At 38.1% G+C, this 23,451-nt stretch overlaps 1 protein-coding gene across 2 annotated transcripts in view; it reads left to right on the top strand.

Moving 5' to 3' along the window:
• The window catches only part of SEMA3E (semaphorin 3E), a 146,427-nt gene that overhangs the window by 114,622 nt on the left and 8,354 nt on the right, over positions 1-23,451 (top strand). For both annotated transcript variants that reach the window (XM_054188496.1, XM_054188495.1), the window contains 8 exons: positions 1,381-1,523; positions 4,146-4,260; positions 4,603-4,672; positions 6,036-6,180; positions 11,369-11,591; positions 14,294-14,385; positions 15,577-15,618; positions 18,783-18,949. In XM_054188496.1, the coding sequence (XP_054044471.1) occupies positions 1,381-1,523; positions 4,146-4,260; positions 4,603-4,672; positions 6,036-6,180; positions 11,369-11,591; positions 14,294-14,385; positions 15,577-15,618; positions 18,783-18,949 (997 nt within the window). The remainder of the gene's footprint in view (positions 1-1,380; positions 1,524-4,145; positions 4,261-4,602; positions 4,673-6,035; positions 6,181-11,368; positions 11,592-14,293; positions 14,386-15,576; positions 15,619-18,782; positions 18,950-23,451) is intronic.

Raw genomic sequence — 23,451 nt, 5'->3', positions numbered from 1 at the left:
TGTTGACATTTCTGTGAAATGGAGAGTCAGAATCTTGATTCGTTTTGCTCCAAAAGTATTGCAATGTTTCGTCACAACGTTGATATCATTGCTGCTAATGTTTTGCAAGAAGAGTCAATAATTGCCTTTTACTGTGATTCATATGGTGAGCATCATGTTTTCAGTGAAAGGACATAGAAGTTTTCTCTCAAATAAGAAGAAAGAAAATAGTTCTGCTGCATACTTCTTCCAACATGAATCTGACCTCAGACTTGAATTAAATTAGGGGTTTGTTTTTTGGTTTTTTTCGTTTATTTTAATATGTTTAGAACATGCTTAGATATGCTGTTATCCTAATACTTAGAGCTTTGCTGAACTGAGTGTTTAGACTGGTGATATATACGTGGGCAGCAACAATCAGGTGGATCTTCACAGTATGTAAATTAAGTTTCACTTCTTTGTCTCTTGAGGGTTTCATTATTTCAAATATATAGAGTTCTCTAAATTATGGCCAAAAACTTTGATTTTCATTTTGTCTATACCTGAAATTTAAATTTGCAGAAAGGGAATATTTTAAAATGTATATTAAAAACACTTCAGAAAATTAGCAAGAGCTGTATCAATGTCTTGAAATGCAATGACTGTTTCCATAGAGAACAGGAAGTTAGAAAATATTTGCATTACCTACTGCTTGTTAAGAAATCATATTAATTGTAAGAACGACATTCTTATTTAAAGAACTTGTAAAAACTTTGCTACAATTCAGTGAGATGAAATCATTCACAGCTCTGCTTGGTGTGAGGTTAAAAGGCATACAGGCATGGACTGAAGCCTGAACTTAGATTTCAATCTTGCAGCAAAATGTTAAAACAGGAGAAACTGATACGGTTTTTATTTCTTGCAAAGATACACAATGCATCTTCTATCCATGAATATATATGTTCATGTAACATCTATTTGCTGAAATACCAGAGCTTTATCTAAAAGGCTGTTTGTCCAAAGTTGACATTCCTACACCTGGTTTGTACGGGATCAGAGATTGTTATGTAAATATTAGTGCCAGGTTTTAGCTCAATCCAAACTAAAATACATAAAGCCCAGAGAACAGGACTAGAAAAAAGGTCTTTTTCTTGCACACATACAAAGGAATATTGATTTGTGAATTGGAGCTATAAAAATAGTTTGACATTAATGTATTCCACATGTTCTATAGGTACCTACCCACAAAAAAATAGCTTTTTTTCCCCCCTTCTACCACCTTATTCCCCTTAGGTAGCTCTCTGACTGATAGATCCCTGATTCTTTAATTTTTTTTCTTTTCTACCAGCTGATTTTAAGAACTGAAAAATAAGAGAATGTTTTAATAAATTTGAATTCCATTCATTTTGTTTTCTTTTAAAGAACCAAAATTCGTTGGCTCATACATGATTCCTGACAATGAAGACCACGATGATAACAAAGTATATTTCTTCTTTACTGAAAAAGCGTTAGAGGCCGAGACAAGCACTCATGCCATATATACGAGAGTGGGACGCGTATGCGCGGTAAGATCCTTTTCTCCCAGCTAAATGAAAAAAAGTATGTTCCTTTCTTTGGTCCTTTTCCCCAGGCAAATATGGCATCTGTTAATGTATGTGAGATTAAGTTATAGGTCTGAAGGAAAACCCTCTATCTAAACAGTCTCAAGCATTAGAAAATTCAAAAGCAGTCCAAAATCTGGGCTTGAAGTCAAATTTTGCTGAGAGAGGAGGGCAAAGTTTAGAAATCTTGCTATTCAACTCCATCCCTCTTTGTGCTAATATATAGTAACAGTAATAGCAGTTGCCCACAGGAGTCTTTTGCCATCCATATTCTCAATTCAGATCAAGGGTCCATCACCCTTAGTATTGGCTGTAGGTCCAGGGTCTCTTGCAGCTCTCACAGCTGACATAAATTGATGTCCTCTCACATTCCTGGTGACAGGACCAGCCCAGACACCAGTTCTCTCTGACACCTCCTCTTGCCTTCCTATTCTATCAGCAAGGAGGAGACTTAACTCACCTGCGTGTGTGGAGGATTGATGGCTATCCTATCAGACAGCACAGATTGAAACACATGAAATTCTATCTGAATGTAAAAATACATGTTTTTACTGCCAGGGTGATTGAACACTGATACAGGCTGGACAGAGTCTCTATCCTCAGAGATACTCAAAACCCAGCTGAACATGGATCTGGGCAATTTCCTGAAAAACTAGCTTAAAGAAGCTTACTTTGAGCAGGGCAGTTGGCCTAGATGATATCCAGGGGTCCCTGATAAATTCAACTATCCAGCAATTCTGTAAATTTTGAAAACCTCTTTCTGATGCATGAACAATAGGAGGGGTGCAATGTCAGCCATCTATAGAGTGTTTTATAAATAATAGCTAACTAGCGTTTTCATTTCATCATTCTTCTCAACAGCAACTAAAGAAAATTGTGCAGATAGGAAACTAGAACAAAGGATTGAATTGCTCAGCAAATTATTGTTGCAGCCAGGCATAAGGTTTACCAGAAGGAGCAGAAAAGTCATGAGGAGAGACCTTGCTTCCCTCCACTACCCTACATGATTACCCATTTCCCACACAGGCCACATTCCTGGTGTGTTGATCCCATCTCTTTTCGACTCCCTGGCCCCAAACACAGGCAGTTGCTGGAGAGGACCACTATTAACACATGATCTCCCAGACTGAGCTGCCCATAATTGGTCCTCTCTGAAAACTGATGAAGTTTGGGTGCATTCCTTTTCTATTAATTGAACTACAATAAAGCTGATGAGAGAAGGTCTCCCATTCCCTTTGGGACTACAGCTGCTGATTAAAGGAAAGAATGAGAAGTTTATTTCTTAGCATCTGATTTTGTTTCAAAAAAAAATGCATTCTTTCCTCCTAACTGTAGGGGATACATTCCTAATACCAGAACACTACCTATTAACATTTCTTAAGGAATATTCATGTATAACTTAAAACATTTGAAGTATGCAAAGTACCAAACTGCAGTTTGGTAATGTTCACAAAGCCAGGGCACTCTCTCAATTCAAGCCTGCATCATGATCTGAAGTAGAATTCTTTGCCCTGTGTTCTGGTAGATGTCTGAATAGATTATTTTAATTGTTCCCTCTCGTCCGAAATATATCCACCTGAATGTCTTATCTCTACCCTTGGGTTAAACAAAAATCCCACAGACCTTTCTCTTCCACTTGTCCAAAACTCCAAATGCTTTATCATCCAGACATTAACTTCAAATCTGCATGCTATAATTCAAATTTGATTTAATAAATACAAAAAATTGCTATCTCAGGATTCAAGAACTGGGGTGGGTTTTTTTTCCCAGCTTTTACATTTTCATCTGAGCAGTAAAAGGTTTTGCAACACAGAGACACTGACTCTGTATATTTCTACTTTTCTGGGGAAAACACATCTCTGTTCTTGTAAGATCCCAATCTGAAGCTGAGGAAATCAATTAATTTCAGTAGCTAAGAGTGAAGTTGCAAGAAGAGTTTTGCAAGCCTAATACAGAGCCTTGAGCACTCAGGTACCCGAATATAAGGCCACAGCTTTAAGGATGCTACCCAAAGGGTACAGAGTCCAATCACTAAGCAGTACTGAATGCTCCCTTTTCTTGAGAGTCTGACAGTCGCAACAGCAAGAAAAAGATGTGACAACCATAGCAAAGCACAAATTATTTAAAGGTGTTGAGAAATTGTTAGAGCACCGTGTAGACATTTGCCTCAGACTTGCCCCAGATGTACCAGCTCCACCCAAGGCTTCAGTTTCCAAATGTGTTGATCCAACTGCACTGAGCTCCTACAGCAAAGCTAAACTTTGCTAATGTACTCAGTACATCCAGTTAACAAAAATGAGAAATAAAAAAGCTTTATAACAGCTGTATCATTAAAACTACACATGGATGCGGTACAGAATAAAAAAAATCTTATAGACCCACAGCTCTTAATGAGACCTGGACTTGATCAGTGCAATCCTACTTGAAAACTGACTCCAGAGAAATAATACTTGTAATAGGCATGTGGTTTGAAAATGCGTGCTTTTGACATTAAAAGATGCAATAAGCAGCTAATTCAGCAGAGATGTTTGTGCTTCTAGACTTACTCATTCAAATTACTATCAGCATTTGTTTCTTTCTATGCAGAATGACATGGGAGGCCAGCGAATGCTCGTGAATAAATGGAGCACTTTCCTCAAAACCAGGCTGGTTTGCTCTGTGCCCGGGAGAAACGGAATTGATACGCATTTTGATGAATTAGGTAAACATCATAGACTGCAACAAACTTAAAACCACCATACAAAACATATACTTTCATGATAACACATCTTACTGTCAAATATTGTACTTGTATTCATTAACAGGGAATGGCTATTAGTGTTCTGTTTCCAGTGTAGATGAAGATCTGTACGTATGGACCTGACTATCATCAATTTTGCCTTTACTTATTGCATTGTTTATAAAGATTGCTTTTCAGATCTGCTTAAAATTAAGTAACATGTATGAGTAAAATAGGATTGCACTTTTAACAAGCAATGAAGTTTCTCTTCCGGGGATGAGAAAAGTAATTTCTTACCAATAACATTGCATTTAAATTTTACAGAGGATGTGTTTCTGCTGCAAACTCGTGATAACAAAAATCCAGTGATATTTGCCCTCTTCAACACTACAAGGTAAACAACTAGAAGAAATAATAGCAGCAACAGAGGAATGTTTGAACAGCCTATTGCAGAGATAGAAGCTGCATGATAAATATCCCTTAGCAAATATATAGTAAACAGTTTAATCCCTGTTCTATTCACAGTGGGCTTCCTTGTTAATGTAAAAACTGCTCTGTGACACTCAAGGGCTTGAAGTCTCATTCAGTGATCCAGTCTATCTGGATCATAAATTAATTAAATGTTTCTCTGCTTGAAAATTTCCTAGTGCCCAAGTGTATGCACTCCTGCATGCTTATAAGAGCAGCCACTTATCAGAGCCACCTGTTTTCCTTTACAAGCTCCACTGTAATGCAAGTTTAAGTAGATAGCAGCTTAAATTCCTACCAACTTCTTAGAGAACACTGAAATACCAGCTGTGATGTTGCTGATGGTCTCCTTTTCCACAGTAGCCTGGTTCAAGTGCGAGCACGCAGTACCTGTTTCTTGGAGATCCAACTGCTAGTTTAGGATGTAACTGGTAGAGAAGAGCAACTGTGCTTTTGCCACTATTTCACTCTCCTGATTTATTTTTTTGGAATAAAACAAGGCAGACCTGGCCCTCTAGGGATGCAGGCACCTAACATTTCCTACTGGCTCCCTGTGCCATTAGAGAGAGGTGGGCAGCTAATTAAAATGATATGGATCGCCTTCTGGAGTCTTCAGAGATAATGTCTTTGTAGAGAGCACCGATACTTCATTAAAAAATAACAAATTGCTTCTCTGGAACTAAGTGCATAAAATTTAAAAGTAAAAAGGATACTTTTATGTGGTTTGATCTACATAGGGTGATTTTGATGATCCAACTAATAACACCAACCAAGATTCCCACTCAATATAAGAAGACTGTTCATTTCAGTCAGCATTGGATGATTCCCATCTTTCCAAAGTAACAACAACAGGAAAAATCTTAGAGAATAAAAATGTTTAACTGTTTAAGTCACTACTCAAATTCATATAAGACCTGTGTTTAGTTCATTGCACTTCTTCTATGCTTATAAACAAGCAATTTAGAGCCTGTGTTCACCATCTTCAAATTTTGGGATAAAAACCTGGAGCTTCCTCAGAGAAATGTTATAAATATTATAACATTTTAATGTTATATATTTATATATATTTAATTTAATAACATTTAATATGAATATTAAAACATTAAAGAATTTGTAAAGAGCATTGGACATAGTAATTACAAGAAAAGCATTTAGGAAACAATAATTATTTTTTTTCTCCCTGAATGCTGTTGAAATGTGACTTATTTTTAATTACCTAATAATATCAGTATTATGTGTACAGAAAGTGACATATTGCTTTAATAATGTCTTTGAATTTTACTTCACAGCAATATATTTAGAGGATATGCTATATGTGTTTACCACATGGCAAGCGTCCGAGCAGCTTTCAATGGACCTTATGCTCATAAAGAAGGACCTGAGTACCACTGGGCTCTATACGAAGGAAAAGTACCTTATCCTAGGCCTGGTTCAGTAAGTACAATCTACTTTCCACTACTTTACTGTGTAAATTAAGTAGGAAAGAAAAAGCAGACTGCTGCTAATGTACAAATCTTCACAATCCAGGATATATTTATTTAAATATATACATACTGTAGCATTTCTGCAAAAGTGTGGAATGGCTGAGCAATAAGTTTAATCAAGTACTAGAACCATACGTTTCCCAATGGAAAACAGTGAAATAAAGTGTAAAAGATTTTTCAAAATCCTGTTGGGGCTTGATTTTAGCAACCTTGACTTAAGGTGCTAAGGTCCCAAAGTTAGGATTGCTGGCAATAGGGGTAGAAAGAGGCACCTTTAGAAGGTGGGTCAGATGCTGCATTCAAAAGCAATAAAGTGCAAAAGTGCATTACCTAGGAAGGAACCTCAATTTCTATTGAATCTAGAATAACTGTTCTTCTAAATTTGGCTGATGACATATCTTTGCATCTGAACCTTGATAACTTTAATCTAACTGCCAAAGAAATAAATGAAAAATCAAATCAATTTAAGTGCATAGAGTGAACCGTGAGGCTTTTTTCTAATGGAACTTCTTGGTGAATGGGTTGTCCCTACTGACTTCTCTTGAGAAAATAAAGCTAGGATGAGCTAAAAATACGTAACTATATTCACAAAAATATTTTCCGATATAAATAAGCTTATTATTGGAAAAAAGTAAACTTACACAAGGCAATTCACTTTCCCTCTATTGCCTGCTGAAACTGGGGCATTTAACAAGTGTTAAAGGAAGGGAAAAAAAAAACAACCCTATTTCAAGATCAGATCGTTCTGGTTCCTTTTTTCTATCTCTTTTTCAAAAAGGATCAAATTTCAATATTGCAATAATTTAGATCACGCACAGGTTGGAAACAAGACAAAGATTTTAACAAAAGTAACTAATCAGAATAAACACATTTTTAGATAAGGTGTAAATCCTCCATCGCCAGTCCTTCTTTCAGGACTGGTTCTTTATAGAAGCAATGGTCTAGCATCCTCACAATTCCTTGGTTTGCTTTCAGACATCACAATCCAAGATTTTTTTGCCTTCAAATCAGGTTCCTGGGCTTATTAACATTCTTGTTCTTAACTTTTACAATGAATATAGAAATATTAAAACAATGTTGCAAAGAACCAAACTCAGCAAAATCACTCATGCTTTCTGCTAACTCATTTTCTCATGAGTTTCTTTAAAACCTTCTTTTTTTTTTTTCCGATGGACATTAAGTGAAGAAAAGAGACAAGACATATTTTGAAAATGTAATTAATTGGGCAACTGTTGTAGCATACTTTGTAGCATATTCTCAGGTGCTGTCACGTAGAGAAGTGTTTCTGGCTGGCACTTAGATTTTTAATTTGGTAAACAGAAGTTCTGGAGGAAATCACAAACACTTTGACACAGGTCATTGATTTCTACAAGGAATTTTCAATTTCTATGTTGATTTCTCAAAGGCATCACAAGTAATCTTCATTTCAAACCCTTTTCCTGTTTCTTTTTAGGTGTTTCTGAAGTTTCTGTCCCTGTAGTATCTTATCCCAGGGCTTTCCCATGCCAGCTCAGGGGGTGAGGAGAGCAGTCCCCCTTCACTGCCTGTCTCTGCGGCTTGAGGGTGCCCTTTGCATGGCAGGGGTCTGGCAGCATTGCACAGGCGGGGCATGACCAGGGCCTCCCTCACCTTCCCCTTCCTGCTGCGAGTCAGGAGGAGTCCCACAGCAGGCAATGCCAGGCTAACCCAGACAAGCATCACACCCAGGATTTCTTCTGCTCCCTGTGCTTTTGGGGAATACAACTACTTACCCACCCATGGCAATTGCCATCTCTTGCAAAGCTGCTTTTGTTTATGCTCGCTGAAGGTCTACCCCTTATCATGTCTGCATTGTGCAGATTTTTGACTCTGGGAGATGCAAAGACATTTCTAATACCCGTTTGGTTAAACGCCGTCCCCCCCCAGCTCTCACACTTCACGTCTTTATCCTCTCGCAGGCCAGGGGCTCGCTCTCTTGAGCTTACGGTGGAATAAACAGTTGCTGTTGCTTCAGTGTTGTTTTCCCTTTGCTAACTGAATCAATATTCTCTTTTATACTAAAAGCATTCATTTTCAGAAATGAACATTGCATACAATTCATTTATCACTGAATCGCAGAAATGAGAGGTGAAAATGCCTATTAGCTTATCAAGTCCATGCCAGTACAGCCTTTCTCCCCGTGGTATGATTTCGAATGCATGTCCTCTCTCATTTTAAATTAATGTTTTCCTCTGCTTCTCTTGGGGTTAGAGACATAAGTCAAAATGCTGAAGTGGATGTTCCAAAAAAGAGATTACCTGGGATTTAAACACTATGAATATGATTTGACCATCTTGGCCAATAAGCTACCACTGTATCAGTGCTGACATTAATACCAAATGTTTTTTTGTCTTTGATGTGGATCAAAGTAAGTAATCGATGTTGAGTCAGTACAGGAAAACAGATAAGTAAATTATTAAATTTTGAGCAAAACTGTTTAATTCAAAGGAATTATTAATTTCCTATTTGACATTTTGTATAGCAAATCTGCAGTTTTTACAGTTTTACCAAATAATGAGACAGTACCATGCATGGATTGCAGAATGGATGTACCTTTTACAAAGATGATACAGTTCAAATTCTTTAAGTGGTATTCAGTTTTTTCTTTTTTTTTTTTTTTCCAGGCTGTTAAAACACAACACATATGTTCTTTGGACTAATGTTAAACACAGGCAGGAATTCAGTATTAATGACTGCAATCATTACATTGATATCTCCTATCACTGAAGATTAAATGTTTTGGGGTTTTTTTGGCAAGAAGGAGAGAACACTGAGACAACACTTCAGCAAAGTTGACAGTGATTTACAGAAAGGTTGCCCTAAGTTCCACTGGCTTTCGATGCTTCTCTGCCTTGGCTCTGAATGGCCACATTTGGGGCAGACTGGATTGTAGCCTCCCCAACAGGCAAGGCATAGGAGCTGAAACAGATGTAAAAGAAGAGAGCAAGTGATTTTCCCAATGTCATGGAAGAAGTTAGCTGAGGAACTAGGTCTTTCCTGGGTGTTAATCGATTTAATCACATTTATTGTGATTAAATCTATATGTTGCAGAGCACGTCAGAGGCTGAAGTGGCTGGCTCTGCTAGCTAACAGGGGATTAATTGATTCATTTTTGGCTGCTCGTTTAGGGCACAGTTTCAAGATCTTTTCAATGCTTTTCCAGTAGCAAGAAGAGAGAGCATGTTTCGGGCTGTAGCCCACAGTGTTAGGTTTCACACTCCAAAGAAAAGGTCAGCATATTGGTAAGCTGAATCCCACTACTCTTCCCATTACAGGAGTGACAGTGACAAGAGGCCAAAAATAACCTACTATTAGGCATCTCTGAGAGTCAGCGCTCTTTGAACTTAGCTATTGAATGGGTAAAGATGGAGTCTGTAAGGAACAGGAGTACAGTTTAAAGCTAAACATACAGAAAACCACTGTTCAGAGCCACACTGGTTCTGGCAGACTATGCAATCTGCTGCTCTCTGAAGTCTGCTTGAAGCACTGCTTCTGCCATAATCTCTGCTCCTGTTTTGTGATTCATTTAGTGCATTTAGACTGTGATGCTTCTGGGAATGACATCAGTTACCTCAAAAATGGTGTTGATTGATAGCCTTCAGAGATAGCTGCATCTACTGTTTCCTTTCTAGACTTCCTGATTTTATTTAATTAAAAAAGAAAAGCCTGTGAAGGATTATTTTTATTAAATCTCGCCAGGGCTAGAACTTTGCAAAGGGAACCTGGCAATGTCTATTCACTTCATAAACTGTGCAGTGCATGGAAAGCAGAGGCTTAGCCTGTCTTCATGCTCCAGCTCTGTATCTTTATTGCAAACAGCCGGTGAAATTCCATCACTAGGTTGATTAGACAATTACTTTAAAGTCAACACTGAACAAGTACTTTCCTGTAGCTAAGCCCCCAAAGTGGAAACAAACATTGCCCCAGTTGACAAGTGCAGGAGTTTGTTATTGTCAATTACAGCTGACCACGAGTTTAAAATTACTGTTTCCAGTAAACATAAAGAATATTTTATTTCATTTTATTGATTGAAAAATCCAACTTAAATAGAGAAAGGCTGCTACTGTGGCTTTGCTTGAAATGCTTCTTAAAACCACACTGTCTTATGAATATGTGGAGAAAGTAAACAGTTACTGAGATATTTCCAGCTTGATCATAAATGGTTTCAATTAGACATCATGAAGCAAATTGGAAATGTAGAATCTATTTCAGTTAGGGAACACTATATCCTTTGCAAAGCATCCTAAAATTAACTTCTCTGTTTAACACATTAAATTATCCCTAATTGCACATTTGACCAAAGGAGTAAGCCTCTTTTAATCAATCATTGACAAAAAGTGTATTTACTTTGCAAAACAGTAGATTGGTCAATGCAAACATTGGTATTTCAAGCTAAACTGTGATATATAATACTGTCATCATAAATTAGGAATTAGAATCAAAGGTAATACTATTAGAATGCCTGAGATCAAGAATCTGCTGCTGCTGGCATCATTTTGGCTTTGAGCAACCTGGTCTAATGGAAGTTGTCCCTGCCCATGGCGGGGGGATGGAACTAGGTGATCTTTAAGGCCCCTTCCAACTCTAACCGTTTTATGATTCTATGATTTTTAAGTGTGTTTAATTTCTTATGGTAATACATTTTGCAATCAGAAGTAATTAGACTAGAGATTGATTTCAAGCATTAGTATACTACTGACTTCACATGGCTGTCCCTCTCCTGGGATAGGAACCCCCTTTCTCCTAACTCTGTCAGTGGTCATTTTGATTACATCTTCAATCTGAATTTGGGGAAGACATTAGCACTATGGTTTTTGTAAAAATCTAAAAGTGTCACTATTTATTTTGCTTTTAGTATGCCAGACAAGAAGGAGGTCCCTCTTTCTAAACATGACAGTGCCAAGACTCTGTTCTCCATTCCCTTTCTTGGCTTCTCAACGATTAAAAATCTAAACATGCATAAGGCATAGAGTTCACTGTCCCAATTCCTACTGTGGTCTTCTGTGCCTGTTTTTACGACAGGTTTTCTGTAGACTTGTCATTACCCCTGAAAACAAGACCGGTCTCTGACAATTTATTTGGCAAACCTTCAGGATAATCTGTGTTTTCTATTTTTGCAGTGTGCCAGCAAGGTGAATGGCGGTCTGTACACCACCACCAAAGATTATCCTGATGAAGCCGTCCATTTTGCCAGAAGTCATCCACTGATGTACCAGCCCATCAAGCCTGTTCATAAAAGACCAATACTAGTTAAAACAGATGGAAAGTACAATCTTAAACAAATAGCAGTGGACAGAGTAGAAGCTGAAGATGGGCAATACGATGTATTGTTCATTGGCACAGGTAAATTAAAAAAAGCAAGGAAGAACATTTATTTTTATTTTTTTTTACCTCCAGGATGAATGAAATTAAGTTGTGCATAGTCCAAAAAAAAAAAAAATCGATACAACATTCCTCTTTAACAATCGTTCTTTGCATGACTGTGCCAGCCTTCAATTTAAAGAAAAATTTAGTCATTCTAGAAATGTGTTTCACTGTGCTGATAATATTATATACAAATATAATAGTAGGAAAACATTTAAAAGACTAGGGAGGGAGAGACACTTAAGTATGGGATTCACTTTTTTTTTTCCCCCGCTCCAAATAAGAATCTTAAATTAAATTCCTGAGCAACTGGCTTTATTATTAAAACTTCAGAACACAATCATGTATATGAGCATAGTTTTGAGCTGAAACCTAGACTCTGAGAGAAACACAGGTGATACGATTTTCAAAAATATCAGTTCAAGTTACTGACTTTATTACAAAGTTTGTTTTCACCAGTTCTGGAGACCACAAGTCTAGCTGATACCATGAAAAAGAAACTACCAGCTTCCAGACTTGGGTTACAACACAGTTTAAGGGAGGAAGGAGGAAATACCCAAGTTTCTTAAAAAGAAACTGTTAGATGCTTTCTGCCAAGTTTTCTTGTCTTTCTTTTGTGTGTTTTCATAAGATACATAGAGCTTGTTTAAAAACGATTTTTTAAACATCTACCAAAATATATGAACAAGGTGAAATATCTCACAGACCTGCTGTAACTCTAAGTAGCCAGAGAAAAAAAACCACATTCTAATGGTATTTGAAAAACAAGAAAACATAAGAAAATAAGAGGATTTTGGAACAAGAAAAGACTTCAGTCACATCTAATCTGCCTGGAAAAAGACCAAGGATTCATACATTCACATTTTATCAATTTAACAACAGGAGTGGTATCACAAATCATTTTGACCATTTGTCTAGGAAAGCAGTTACAGTGAATTATTTTTTACTAATGAAATTCCTCTGATAAGCACATTTCAGTGTTGAGAACATTCAAAAGAAGCATACTTGTAGAATAGCAAAGGCTTATTTATATTAGCGCTATTTTCTAAGCTTTTAAATGACCTCAGTATGGTCTCGGTATTGGACTTAGTGTCGTCTATAGAATATTATGCCATGTGTCACTTATTTCCCCACAGCGGATTTTATAACGGTGACTAGAATTTTTGTATTTTCCACTTGCATTTGTGATCTGAATATTATATCAAATACTCTTGTACACAAGTCCTCTGTTCAGCAAAGTTGAATCCAAAGGGACTTAAGGCTGTACTTTAGAGCAGTGCTGGACTGGCACCCAACAGCTACTTAGTCTTCTCCAGTTGTCTAATCTCAGGTGACAAGAAATTCCAGCGTAGGAATTTGGGTTTTAGAAACTCTAAAATGAACCCTGCAATCTCTGTTCTGGCAAAGTTCCCATCAAAAAACTCACTGCTGCTCTTAGCAATATAAAGTTAGAAAGGGTTAATCTTCTCTGATTCAAGTCCAACACCTGCTTTGTAACATAAGTAAGTAAACAGGGTCTTACAGCCAAGCAGAAGTTTTCTTAGAGTAGCAGTGCACGATAGAAAGGTTCATCAAAGGCAAAGTCTGAACGTCAGGGCAAACTTTCACGTGTCTGTTTGCAGGATTTGAAGAGGGACTTACTTATGAAAATCAGAGCTCAAAATGCAATTTCTTTTTACGGTTGCATCACAAAATGGATACCTTTGATTAGATATTCTCTTTGAGAAATGGTGTATGACCCCAGCTTACTGGTGCCTCTTTACGTTTGCCCCTTTGATCTTTAGCTGAACATTTTTCCCAGTGCTTGTCTGCTTAATATTTCCCCTGTAAATCAAAGGTGACTGAAAGTAACAGAAGAAAGGAAGTGATATTTGCCATTGTTGATGACAGATTTTCAGATTAAGGAAAGCAAGACTATTCTAACAATAGTCAGCAAGACAAAGCTGAAGTGGTGGAAGACCAGATGCTATTCATGTGTTTTAATTTCCTGCAAGAGTTGTACTGACAGAAAGGCTGATAGATCTAAACTACAATGTGCCTTAGACTTTTTGAATGTGCAGATTTTTTTTGCTGTTGTTCATCTTCCTTGGATTGACACCTTCAGCTCAACAGAAGCTTGGTGTTCCCCTAGAGGGGGGTGACAACTTTGGACAATGAACCCCTGAAAGTGTTTCTACTCTTGCCTGGAGGAACGGAGATGCTGCCAGCAATTAAGGATAGTTATCAATTTCCTAATTAGTGTAAACACTCTGATCCTATAATTAAAGCCACTTTGCACTCTCTTGCCTTGATGGAGTCAGCTCCTGCATACTCTCATTTCTTTTTCTGAGATTTGGTCACTCTCTTTGATTCTTCTGCAGCCCACAAAGAGATTATGACCCAGAGTTTGAAAAATACAAATCAATTAATCATATAGCTCAGGGGTTGACTCTTATTTGCAGTTGACTCTCATTTGCCAGGGAAAAATTGTCATACGTGTTTATTTTCTACGAGTAAGAATCCTCATCAATAAAAGCAATATGCAACTGCCTGTATATATTGATGAATTTCTATCCGTTATCAATTTGAAGAAGTCATTTAATGTATTCGAAGGCCATATAAATGTTTCCACCAATTATAACCTTTTGTTTTGGTTTTTTGTTTTGTTGTTGCTTCTTTTTTTTTTTAAAATTTATTCCCAGATAATGGAATTGTGCTGAAAGTCATCACAATTTACAATCAAGAGACAGAATCAATGGAAGAAGTGATTCTTGAAGAGCTGCAAGTATTCAAGGTGAACGTGCTGAATATAAAGCATATATACAATTGTCTCAAATTTTCTGTAGAATCAAAATGTCAAAAAATCTGAAGACAGGCAAATATACAATAGTTGTATGTAAGAAATTTTCTAATAATCTTGTTATTTTATGACAGGAAATCTTCGTTTTCAACTCAAGTTTTTCTGAGATTGTTATAGCCCAAGTACAGAAGTGTACGGCAGCAAACCAGGACTACTGTCTTTCTGTATACATGCTTAGAGGTTCTAGTGTGACTTTCAATTAAGAACTTACTGCATTTTATTTCAATTTTCCTTCATATCCAATTAATTATTTAAAGGATTATAAATGCATGCACAGAAATGTGCTTACTACAACCTTGGAAGCTTAAATGAGGTCCAGATGGAAGAAGTCCAATCCTCAGAGAGAGTGAATCAATTAATCTGTCTTTACAGTAGAAAAACCTGAGTCCTAGTGAGGCAAAACTCCATTCTGTTTAAGAATAACCCATGACTAAAACTCAGTACTTGGTATGTGGCAAAGCTAAAACAATTAAATTCTCTCAGTGAGTATTCACATCACACCGTGTTAGCCACATCAAGTAGGAGGGTACCCTACTTGCAACCATAGGGAAAATCCAGGGAAAGTCCAAATGTAGATACTTAAATCTGACACCTGCATTTAGTATTGACTTGTTGCCTGGGGGGAGAATCACAGAAATTGCCTCCTTGATAAAGCTGGTTTTCAATAGACCTATTAGGGGGTATGTCTTGCCATTGCTCCAGGAAATCTGAGCAGAGGGCAGAGAGGAAAATGGTAAGAGGAAGAATTCCTGCTATTTTTATCTTATCTTCAATGAATGTTTTCTTATAAAGAACACTCCACTTATCACTCTCAAGTAGGACAAAAGGGATTCAGTGGTGGCAAGAGCTAATGTCATGTTTGACAGGGAAATTGTAGTGTTCCTGTGGCTCCGATAATCCTGAATTAAGTGTTGGCTGGTTGTTTTTAAATAAACTCTTTTAAAGCAATACTTCTGAAACATACAATTTCTTCACATCTTTCTGTTGCATCAGAACTTAGAGAAAGTCAAAGTTTTTAACAAAGCTGAATATAATAAGTAAATATCAACACTATTTTACCTAATTTATTGTCATAGCAAAAATGTATTCTTTTTTCTAAGCAAGGAAATTTTTCATATTTTCTAGGTGCCAGTTCCTATTATTTCTATGGAAATATCTTCAAAAAGGGTAAGTGTTTGACAATTTTGAAATGTGAAGATTACATCTCAACTGTAATGAAGCTGTAAACTGTATAGAGATAGATACATAGATAGACCGATGGATGTACATCATCTATAACGTGGTCTTATACATGTAATCCTTTTGTGCTCTATTCCTTTATGAAGCATTTATGTATTTCAATTCTAATGTTAAATCTTCTTAGTTCACACTATCATTCATATCAAAGTAAGCCAAACCCAATTTGTTTCATGAGTTACCGGCATAGTAACCACAGTAGGGATTAGCTTCTTTGATATGACAACTCACAGAAAAGTTCCTCGCTGATAAATGCAGACAGACTTCAGCCCCATGGGGATATCAGTGCAAAATGCCTTGCTGGCTCTCACCCTATTCAGTTGCCCATGAAAGGCAGGGCTGTTTGGATCTGACTCAATTTTGAGTTTCTGCTAATATAAGCACCCAATTTATTACTCTTGTAGGTAGATTCTCTTCTGTACCATATCATAGACATCAGTACCATATCACCATATCATCTCAGGATGGGGTCATTATAAACATCCCAGGACAGTTATATCTTAATAGATCTTAGACATCCAATGCAATACGGGTTCACATAAACATAATGAAGCACAAGTAACAAAGAATGAAAAATGCTCTAAAAGAAGACATGAGTGTGTCCCAAATATTTTAGTCTTGGTGTCCAGTCAAGTTGTATTTTTTCTGCAGGTAACGTAGAAAGACAGACAACTCTGATGGTGAATCAGAGGATCTTAGGTGTAAGAATTCTGAATTATTTCCTGGATCAATTTTTTTTTTTTTCCACAGAGTGTGAAAGCAGCTCTGGGTTATCTAACACTGCACCTAAGTGAGTGCAGTCTAAGTGAGTCTTTGGAGAAAGTCTTCAGTGTCATTTCACATATTTGCCTTAGCTTTAGCTCTCAGTGAAATGTCATGGTAAAAGGGTTATGTCGAAAGGGTAAAAAGGAGATATTGTATAAAAAGCGAAGTAGTCTTCCTCCATTACATCCAGCTCCCAGGAGATCCACTAACTCTACTAATTCAAGAAGTATCTGGAAAATCTGGACAGTATTATAAAAAAGCTTCCAGAGAACCACAGTGGTTGAAGAACAAACCTTCTTGTGAGAAGTAAAAGTAGCTTAACTTTTTCAAGGTCTCAGAGAAAAGAGTTAGAGAAAACAGGATAGCCAGATATAAAATTTTACCCAACAAAGTGACTACCTAGTGTATGTGTATAGTGATTCTTGAATGTTGATGGCAAAGCAATATCAAGGTTAAGTAACCAAGTTCAGCTTGTTGAATGTAGATAAACTTAATCTTGAAATAGGATACAGTTTTCTGGTACTGAGGACAATTAAATGTTGGAATACATATAAGGAGCAGGGTTGGCACCAAGTAATTTTGTCTTTACAATGAGATCTGTAAGCAGAAGTATAACTTTGTTGAGTTTATGTGAAAAAGTTATGTGGCTTCTCTGCTCAAACGTTTTGGCTGGTCTCTTTTGACCTTAGAGTTTGTGAGCCTGTGGAGACCTCCTTGCTAGCTTTGTCTCAATATCCTCATAACACTAACCAGTCTTCACTAAGTCAGTGGTACAATAAAATATCCTGTTGCGGGGCTGAGCTAGTTATCTGCAAAGGCTGGGAAGGAATGTTCTTCTTTGATGTTTGGTTGGCTAGATATCAGATGCTTTTTGCCCTCCTGTGATGAACCAAGACTTAAAGTAGTCTTTACCCCTGCTAAAAGATGAAAGAGAAAAATCTCATCTTGTATGTCTCATTGAAAGTGTTGTTCGTTCATGTCTTCTGGGACAGTCACATGGCAGCCTTTGCAGACAAGAAAGAATTTCCCTCAAACAAGGATCCTAGGTTTCTTCTTCATTCCAGTTAGCAGACTGAGTTCCTGCTACTATCATCTGGTTTATCTCAGCTGAGAAAGCCTTCAAGCATTGCTGTTACCGGCCTCTCCTAGTCTTTTCTTCTGGCATTTCTAAGAGTAAAATTTTTGTGACCTAAACAGGAGGTGTAATTAGGAACAAAAAAGAACTATCTATCTCGATTAAATTTCATATTTTGCGACAGGCAAGCCAGACTAAATGAGCTGCCTGTATTTTCCAGCTTTAAGAATTTTAATATACCAGATTTTGAAAGTGGGCCTAAAAGTGGGAGTTATGGACTAAATTTGGCCATTAGGATAAGCACAGTTTATGTGTTCATTAGGAATCCTTTTTCTGACTGGTAAAACCATGGAAGTGAGCCATGCATGAGCAGTTCCTACTGCAGTGCACACTGCATATTTCTGTGTTCACTCCATTTACATTCACCAGCAACAAGATTTTTTATCAAATCCCTGTAAATTCAAGATATTATCCTCTGAATGTATTATATCAGCAGCTCATGAGTCAGATAGATTGATTGTCTTTCACTTGATTTGAAAAGGACATTTATGAGAACTCAGAAGATTCAAACAGCCTCAACACTAATGCTGAAAAAAACCTAAACTCTAAAAATAAATATGAAAGAGTAGATTGTGACCAGTTAATTTGTAAGGAAAGACTGCACAGCACCAGGAAAAAAAAATATCTCTCTTGTGCACTGAGGGATTATACGAATCATAGTACTACTGTTCATGTGTATATGTGACCGTATTGTAAGTACCCACATCAAGAGTTAAATTTGCTTGATGACTCCCATTTTAACATTGAGATTGCTTAAAACTTTTGCAAATTTGAACTTCTTTGTTTAGAGTCTTTCATGTCAAGTTGTTTTTTGGTTGTTTTTTTTTTGGCAGATCTGTTAGGCGACAGAGAAATGTGAAGAGGGAGGCATTGTAAAGTATCTTGAGGAAGAAAAAGAAACTTAAACCCCTGCCTATTCAAACAAAAAGCTTACAAAGCTGAAACTTCAGAAGTGAGGAAATGCCAAAATAAACTTGCTCATTTTACCTTCTTTATGCTCCTCTGTCCTCATGCAGGAGAGTTTAGTCTGTAATCAGATGTTTTATTATAGAGTAACTCTGCCTCCCTCAGGGCACAGGCTGGATGCACAACTGGAAAGGAACGATAAAGCTAACATTTTTTAATAACTCCATTGGTAACAGAAGTTTTAGTGGAAGTTCCAGGAATTTAATCATATGTGGTGTGTTTTTTATAGCAACAGCTCTACGTTGGATCTGAGTCAGTCATAGCGCAAGTGAAGTTCCACCAGTGTGACATGTACGGCACCGCCTGTGCTGACTGCTGCCTCGCTCGAGATCCGTACTGCGCTTGGGATGGGATCTCCTGCTCCCGATACTATCCCACAGGAATGCAGGCAAAGAGGTGAGAACTGTTGCTCTCCGTGATATCCTTTTTGCAAAGTACCTATGCGAAGAGTTCCTACCGCAACACAAAGCACTTCATACTTCCCCCTCATAAAAATAACTGAGCAGTGAGAAGATGTATTAGCTGCTAACTTATTAGCGCAACCTCAGGGGACTGCAAATGAGCCAAATTAACAGGCTGGCATAAAACAATGCAGTACCAGGAATATTTTTATGAATGAAGCAAAGTCACTTAGCAATTATTCGCAGTAAGTTTCAAACAAACCTCAATTTCCTTATACATCTTTTGGTGTGCAAAGGAAAGATTCTTTACAACATGAGACCTATTTTGGTAGAATTATACAGCAAATATATCACACTGCAATAACGTATGCAACAGAATTTCCAAAAAAAAAGCAAAGAATACTAGACCAGACTATCTGCAAAAGCTAAGGTTAGGCTTCATCTTTCTCCAGTGAGTTTATAAAGAAAAGCTACTCTATAGAGGCTAGTTCAAAGCACAAACATAATTCAGGTGCTTTAATTCTTCCCTTGGGGAGACTTCTTCTCTCTGTCACCACTCACTTATTCATGGCTCTTGGCCTTCACTCTTTTGTGCAGTAATTTCCCATATAGCTGTCATATTCCCTTCTCTCTCAAACCCAGGTTATCCAATTCAGCTACACATAGAATGTGCATATTTTAATCCAGACCTTTTCACAAGACTTTAAATCAGCTTTGCCACTAGAGAGAGTGATTTCTAGCATTAGCAGCAAAACTTTGATTATGTGTAATTTAAATCCTTTCTGTAGCTTTTTTACAATTACTGTTTCTGCAAATATATGCTTATATATATTAGACCTACATGGACTGCAAGGATTAGAATAAATTGAATAACTTCTGGAAACAGTTTTGAAAAACAGTGGAGATGGTTCAGTCAAAACCAAGTCGTAGTATCTCAGAAGAATTATTATTTCTTAAGGGAAAAAACCAGGAATGTGGGGGTTTCTATTTATTTTTTTTTTTCATCCTGCACACCTTATCTTTCCATGAACCCGGATGCACTCAAACAAATGCACTGCTGACCATAGCCAGGCACAACAGACATTTCTGTGGATTTGTCTAAAAGATAATAAACACAGTCATGTTACGTTGGGTAACACGACTTTTTGAGTAAGGCACATTAAGAAGTAAAAATGAGAAATACAGCCAATGACTCAGTATAATTAAGAATCTCTTGGACTTATTACACTAAGGCATAGGTTAAACCAAGTAGGAAATCTACACCACTTTTACAATCATGATCATATAGTCTTCTCATGCCTTTTGCAAGCAGACCTAAGGGAGGAAGTAGGCTCTGGTTGTCTGGTCATTGTGGGAAGATTCTGGCTAAAATTTTCAGGCCCCACATTAAGAAAGATGAGCAGCTATATAGTGGGCCAGGGAGATGAATTTCCTACAGTATAAGTAGAAATTGGATTATCGTAATTATAAAGCGTTTGGGTTACGCATCTAGTGATGTAAAAGTCATTTGGGGAAGGGGTCATTTGGAGGGCTTAAAAAATTTCCTACCAACCTACTGGGATTGTATTAGCTTTTATGTTGTTCTGCAGGCTACTTATTGTCTAAGAAAAGATAAGAGAAACTCACTCGGTCCTGAACTCTGTTGTACATTTTTAGCATATTTCTCACCTAAGACAATTTCCAGAGCAGCAGCCCTTAAGTCCCCTGATACACGCATTGATCCAGGGCTGAGTGATACGGGCAGCACCCCAGGCACCTTCCTGTGCCTTACCTCCCCAACATTCAGCAGGTCAGTCTCTAAAAGAAGAAAATACTGCTGTTATCACCCTCCTTCTCTTAAGATAAGCGCTGCAGCAGTGGAGAAGGGATTTGCACTCAATTGAATGTTCTTGAAGTCTGCAAAACTTGTTTTACATATAAGAGTTTGAGGAACAGCCAGCAAGAGCTAATAATGTTGAGAGGGATGGATGGCAGTTGCTTTGTTCACTTTAGCTCACAGTTGATGCTCAGAGCATTTAAAGTTATGAGCTTACGCTAGCTGTGTGATACATGGAGAGGCAAGGAAAGCTACTCAGGACACATGTACGGAAGTTGTTTTAAGTTCCCTCCTGCTGGGTACCAGGTGGAGAACACTGCTGGAAAATGCAGATCTCAGTAGACAACATGGAGTTTTCTGATACCAAACGACCCTGAGCAGGCAACAACTCTGCCATGGCCATCCTGGGCTACCGATAAAATTAATGCTATGTCCCAGAGCGTGCACATCTTGATTTGGCTTTATCTCAGTGCTCCAGATTTCTTCTTAAGCTGTACTGAGTAGTACAAGGGGGGTTGCAGAGCACTCGTTCCCCCTGTTCCTGGCAGCCCTCACTTCATCAGGAGTTGTGGAGCTGTGCCTTACAATACAGCACACTTGAGTTGGCTTTAATACCACCTCTATGTGTTCAAACGTGGCCCTCATACAGCCCCTTTAGGTGGGCTTTTGGCTTGTAAGAGAAGCTCTGCTAGTACAGCAACAGCACTGCTAAGCGCTCCCTTTTTAATTCCAGTCCTATCGGGGAAGAGTTGAACTGAAGTAGGGATGTACAGTGTGTCCTCCCCACTTTGATTCAAATGCTCTCTGCTTTAGATCCTAATGCCTCCAAGGTATGACAAGTGTTTAGAGAAACATGAAATAGAAAAACTGTAAGCTGAGGTATGTACAGGCTACAGAGAGAACTGCAGCATAACTACCAAACACCCTCTGCTTGACAGCTGGTACTAATTTGTTGAATTATGAAAGCTTATATTACAAATCGTTGTAAATTCATAGCCTGGATAATTAATAGATATAGGATTTAATTAAGGACAAATGAAAACTGAGCTCAAAATCCCATACCTTGATGCTGGCAGAGGAGCACACTACGATGTCGTGGTAGTTACAGGTGTACGGTCCCTGCATACTGCAAATACTTCAGATGCCAGAAAGAAATTATATTGCACTCAACTTCCATGAAGTGTGCTTGAGAAAGCAGAAAGGTCCGGGGCTTAAAGAAATGCTTTAGTTCACTATTACCTCTGCAATCTGATTTAGGCAGGTTCAATTTTTATCTAAACAAGCACTAAATTCTACAAGTGAGATTCTTTGCCGTGCCAGCTCACCGTCCAGGCTGAAAAAGGGCTGAAGTAATTTAAAGATGTCTTTCAGCTTGGGTAGGTCTGTTAACCTGTGATTCCTTAGCTAACTTTAAGAAGCTGACAGTCTCGCTCCTGCCTCCTCTCCCTCTCTGGCCTCTTTCTCCATCACCCACTCCCCCAGCAAACACACAAACACATGCTTCATCTCTCATGGTTAGCAAGGCAGCTCCGATCAGATGTGTTTTTTCCCAAATCTATGTTGTTTTTTTTTTCCCGCGAAGCCTCCTGCCCTTCCTTGCTGCCTGCCTGTGCTGGGGAGCCCAGGCTGGACGTGGGTGGTGGAGCCGCAGAGACGGCAGCCTCCCGCCAGGGGGCGCCACGGGGCAGGGGGCGGGGTTCAAGGGCTGCCCCCGCCTGGCAGCTCAGTGGCCGTGCTAACCCATGCTCAGGTGTAACATACGGTTGGGCAAACCCAAATTCAGTCTATGATTTACTTCTGCAAACCGCAACGATGCCTTCTCTCCCTGAGACTTTTCGACTATGCCTCATCTGTCCCTGGGAAATAATAAAGAAACATGAGGATGATGGTGGTGATGATGATGACAACGACTATTGCTTTCTTGCAAATCATTTTTATTAAGTTCCTGAAAGCACAGAGTTGCAAACTGAAATCTAAATTCATGAAGCTGTAGATTGCAAAAGACACTTCCATCTATTCAGCACGTTTGCTAGTGCCTGAAAATTGTTGCTTATAGTAGTTTATCTCAGGAATTGTCTGGCACTCTATTCTTCATGGAATTCTGAATGAAAAGATTACTAAGAAAAAAATAACAAATACCAGGCTTATGTCAGTACTTGTGAAATAAGTTTATCTCCCAGCACCTCCCTCTCCTTCAACACCTCTCCCCATTTTTTCCTTCTCTTCAGAAAAAGTAGCAAGCAAAGGTAAATGTATCTTCCCCAGTCTTCACGCTCACAACAGCAAAACTCCACCAAAAAAACATTTGTTTTTCTTGAGTGGTTCTAACAACTGGAGAAATATTCTGTCTTACAGGACTAGGATGTTCTTAGCTCTACAATGATCTTCAGGAACTGTACAGTAAATAGTACATGCCTGCTAACTGTCCTGTTCCTGCTAGATAGGGCTGCTGGGCCTGACAGCAGTGGTGTTTTCTTCTTTGGTTTTTCAAGGCTAATGTCTACACTATTTATGTGTATTTGTGCGAGAGAATGTCTCTTGTTTGCATATACAGATATGCAAAGCTGGTGGCAGCATTATTCAGCACTGACACTGCAGAGTTATCAGTAAGCAGGGCTGCAGCATCTATACATTACAATGAGAACTCCCAGGGCGTGACAAATCCCTGTTGCTATCTCAGA

Source organism: Rissa tridactyla, chromosome 1, assembly GCF_028500815.1.
Source record: "Rissa tridactyla isolate bRisTri1 chromosome 1, bRisTri1.patW.cur.20221130, whole genome shotgun sequence".
NCBI classification, from domain to species: Eukaryota; Metazoa; Chordata; class Aves; order Charadriiformes; family Laridae; genus Rissa; species Rissa tridactyla.
Note: the sequence above shows the minus strand (reverse complement) of the source record. Positions and strands in the feature narration are given on the sequence as shown.